At 38.0% G+C, this 4791-nt stretch overlaps 1 protein-coding gene across 1 annotated transcript in view; it reads left to right on the top strand.

Annotated features, from left to right (window-relative positions):
• LOC106874355 (methyl-CpG-binding domain protein 4) overlaps positions 1–4791 on the top strand; it is a 9977-nt gene that overhangs the window by 3349 nt on the left and 1837 nt on the right. Inside the window, exons 2-4 of the mRNA XM_014922066.2 lie at positions 2616–2828; positions 3526–3675; positions 4186–4289. Of these exons, the coding sequence (XP_014777552.1) occupies positions 2616–2828; positions 3526–3675; positions 4186–4289 (467 nt within the window). The remainder of the gene's footprint in view (positions 1–2615; positions 2829–3525; positions 3676–4185; positions 4290–4791) is intronic.

Here is a 4791-nt window from a genome sequence, read left to right as displayed (position 1 = left end):
ACAGACACACACACACACACACACATATATACTTGTGTGTGTGTATGTATAAATATATAATAATATAAATGATATATATATATATGCATATGTGGGCACAGGACGTCATGAAATGTGTACAACAATGAAGTACGAGTACATGGAATATGAATTATTTTTCCGAATAATGAAAGACACAAATGGAAAACAAGACAAACAAAACAATCCTTCATCAGTTGTTGGTTCCGCAGATAGTTTATGTAAAAAGCACTCGGTACATTCTGTAAAGTGGCTGGTGTTAGGAAGGGCATCCTGCCATAGTAACCCCACCAAAATGGGCAATTGAAGCTTGGGGCAGTTCTCTGGTTTGCCAGCTTTAGTCAAGCTGTCCAACCCATGCCAGCATGGAAAACAGACGTTAGATAAGGATTTTCATGTATTTAGTTCTATTTCTCCTGTTTGGTGTAGCCAACCTGTGGCTATGTTATTCACATATTAGAGAAATCATTTACGACTAAATATAATTAAACGAAGATAGAATGAGAGAAGTAATTTTCTTGATATGTGTGGATTGATCTAATTAATTGTACTATTAATTAGTTAGCTGGTTAGTTAAGTACCTAGTTAACTAGCAGTTTTGAGGGGAAGGGAATTAGTGAATGTCGTCTACCTTAGTATATGACTGGTACTATATTTTATCAGCTGTGGAGGAATGAAAGTCTTAAGTTGTCACTGGTAGGGCTAGAACTCTCAAAGAAATATCACGAACCATTTTGAAAGAAGAGAAACAGAAATGTTCTGAGTTTTTAATGACAGAACGACACCAAGGTGCAACTGCATGCCTGGACGGACATGCATGCATGCTTGGAGATGTAGAATTGTGTCCCATGGGGCTGCCTTTGACATCTTCTTTGCAAAAGGGGTTTTCAATCCAATAGTTAGATGCCATTATTTATAGCTTCGTGTGTGCTTCGAGATCAGCTATTCCAAAAAAGAATTATTTCATGAACTTCCTTATTACGTTCCTGTCTTCCATGAATAACTTGTGAAAAAAATATTCCTGGAATCAAATTCATAATTTTTTTTTTTTTTACAAATTCTTGAGAAATATAAAAAATAAAAATTAAGGGAAGTAATGAAAAATATTATCTATCGGAGTTACTTCCCATAATAAGTCTTGATAATTTTGTATTTTATATCTTTTTTTTTTCTGTCTGATGTCGAACTTTAGGTCGGGTCTGATATATGTACCAACCGTGATAATGCTCTTTATTTTCAAAGATAATGCATCCAGGACTACATTATCCAAGGTTTATTTATGCTTCCGTAAGTGAGTTGGGTGTGATTGAAAGGAAATTTGACTGTTCTGTCTAGCAGATCAATTAGCCATTTTAGGTTTCTCATCTTGTGTATCATCTCAGTCGACACTTCTCGTTCGTTCTGGCCTCTTTGTATCCTGTCCTGGAACAAAAAGAAAAAAAAATGTTTGCCTCTACAAAGCCCTGCTTAATACGGCCCTGGAGGGGAATGAAAAGATGCTACTGGTACAAATGAGTCCAAAGATGTAGTCTTCAGTAATACAACACTACTGCTACTACTACTACTAAAAATAATAATGATAATAATCATGATATTAATGGGTTCAAATCTTGGCACAATACCAGAAATTTGAGTGGGTAGAGCTAGTTGACTACATTGACCAGAGTACTGTGTATTGGTCAGTTATTCAGAAGACCAAAAAAAAACAAGCAGAATCTAAAAAACCCAGTCATTTTGTTTTTTGAGCAGTAATATTTGATGTAGTCATTGGTTATGGCTGGTCAGAAAGTGACCATTGGTTTCACACCCACTACACTCTCAGAGTGGTTGGCGTTAGGAAGGGCATCCAGCTGTAGAAACTCTGCCAAATCAGACTGGAGCCTGGTGTAGCCATCTGGTTCACCAGTCCTCAGTCAAATCGTCCAACCCATGCTAGCATGGAAAGCGGACGTTAAACGATGATGAGATCTGCTGGCTAGAGGCACATAATCTCTTTACTAATGCAGGTAAGAATACAGTTTTGGTGAGCAAGGTTGTGAAAATAAAGACCCTGAAACAAAAACCTTTTCTGGGCAAGTGCCCAAAAGAATTTTAACGTTCACTGTTCCATGCTTGCAAGGGTTGGACAAAGTTTATTGAGACAGATTCCCTCCCAGTCATCAATCCTCACCTGTTTCCAAGTAAGGTAATAATACCCCATGGCTGGACATGTTCTCACAGAAGACTATTGGAAATGAAGGTCACTGCTTGTATGACAGTGACACTCATTTACAACTGTGACATGGTATCAAGACAAGGTGACACAAGGACACACACACACATACATGCATATAAATATATACACTCATGTGTGTGTGTGGTTATCAGTACTTTGGGAAGTTCAGCGAAGACTGGCATACAGGGGTGACTTGATGAAGGTTATGCTGTACCCTGGGTAGTTAAGTGAAGCTTATAAATATACCAAGTATTTTAGGGAAGGTTCCAGGGTACTTTAATGAAAGTTATAGGTATATGGCTAGTTTAGTAAAAGCTAGGGGCATGCTCCCTTATTGATCAAACAAAAAGAAATGAAATATATTTTTATCTCCTTATTGCAGAAACTAAATCAAAGTCCAAAAGTCTAAAATCACTGCAGAAAAGTAAATATTTCCAGAAGAAAGATGACAAAATGACAGCATTGGCCCAGCCTCGAATTCTCAGTCAAACAAAATGGACACCCCCAAAATCGCCATTCTGCCTTGTCCAAGAAAGTCTCTTCCATGACCCATGGAAATTATTGATTGCTACGATATTTCTTAATAAAACTACAGGTATGATGTCTAAACTTTATTTCTTATTAAAACTTGCAGATTGACAGTGGAACCTGTTGTCACCTCACACTTGCATGTCTTTTACTACTTCATATTCCTTGTTTTACCCCTCCCCTTTTCTGTTGGTTTTGACTGAAATCAAATTAACCTTTCAAAACTGATTGGGCTCAAGTGACTGGTATCACAGTTTTGTAGTAAAAAAAGAACAAGGCTTTGTCCCTTCAGGAACATCCAGTCTGTGGCAGAAAATCCTTGCATATTTGAAAATGCCATTGGTGTGGCGCTAGTGAAGCGAGACAAGTGGTAATGGTTTTATTCTGTAGCCAATGTTCTATTGTGAAGGTGCACGGCTTAAGTGGTTAGGGTTCTTGTGGTTGTGAAGCCGTGAGTTCGATTCCTGGTGTTGGTTTTTGCCATTGAACAAGACACTTTATTTCACTTTGCTTCAATCCACTCGGTTGGCAAAAATGATTGGGGGTGGTGGTGGTGGGGACTCAATCATTGCTTGCCTTGCCAGCAGGGTGTCATCATTCAAACACTAAAATGATACCAAGTGCATTGTGACCAGTGGTGTATAACAATGTCCAATGGTCTGGTTGGTCATGTGATAATGTGATATACAATATGCTATGCATATTACACATATTATGTGTGATATTTGATATATTAAGCTGTTATTTTAATATTTTCTGTCTAGGCAAAGCTGCGATTCCTTTGTTGTGGAAATTCTTTGATCTCTACCCTGATGCTGATAGCGCAAGAAAAGCTGATTGGCAAGAAATAGCACGTTTGATAACTCCACTTGGTCTTAATGAAAAACGCTCCAAGATAATCATCCGATTTTCAGGTAAAAATGCCAAAGAATGAAAATATATTTTCGGCACCAAATGTTCTTAAAGGGATCTCCCTAAGATGAAATCCTGCAGCTTTGTAGCATTTAACACACATACTGCAACCATTAATCCAGACACATTCTTTTCTCTCCATTTTTTGTTTTTTTCTTTCGCCATCTGTTTTCTCTCCTCATCTCTTTCTGAAGAAGAGCATAGGCTCAAAACATCAAAGATTGCTTCCATTTTTCCACTTGTCCAGGACTCAAACCCATGATCTTTAAATTGTGAGTGCAACACACCATCCACTAGGCCACTCACATCCACCCCTCACCACACACACACACACACACACACATATTTAATTTGATTTCTTAGTGATTAACTAATTAAAGAAACTAATAATGAATGTTTAATTATCAGTATATTCTCAATTTTTAATTAAGTGACGCCACTGTCGTTGTGAGTGTGTATGTAAATGTATGTATATTAATAAATGTATGTGTGTATATGCTTTTTGCTCACAGAGGAATATCTGCTGAAGAACTGGAAATATCCTGATGAGTTGTATGGTATCGGAAAATATGGCAAAGATTCTTACAGAATATTTTGTATCAATGAATGGAAACAGGTAAATATTGAGTGTGTGTGTGTGTGTGTGTGTGTGTGTGGTATGTTAGAATGCATCCAGATGTTATTAGTGTGGGTTGTATCTCTGCTTCGGACACCTGACTGATAAGAGTGAGGAAGCAGGTAAAGGATGTCTGTGTGTGTGTGTATCTAGGTATAACTGCGTTATATGTTCCTGCATCGTGTACCTTGCCAATAACAGGTACCACAGGCGAGAAGAGTTCATTGCTGTAAGCAGTGGAAGCAGTGTAAAACTGATCAGCGTTTCATTAGCTTGCAGTGCTGAACTCAAATCTTCCTGTGTTTACAATTCAGCAATGAATGAATTCCATTTACACTGAATTACCTTAATCTGTTGCTCTTATCAGACAATGGTACGTAAAACTCTTTCTCTCCACTCCCTCTCTCTTTCTCTCCACTCCCTCTCTCTTTCTCTCCACTCCCTCTCTCTTTCTCTCCACTCCCTCTCTCTTTCTCTCCACTCCCTCTCTCTTTCTCTCCAC

The sequence above is a fragment of the Octopus bimaculoides genome, chromosome 20 (assembly GCF_001194135.2).
Source record: "Octopus bimaculoides isolate UCB-OBI-ISO-001 chromosome 20, ASM119413v2, whole genome shotgun sequence".
NCBI classification, from domain to species: Eukaryota; Metazoa; Mollusca; class Cephalopoda; order Octopoda; family Octopodidae; genus Octopus; species Octopus bimaculoides.
This window is presented reverse-complemented; position numbering and strand designations above follow the sequence as displayed.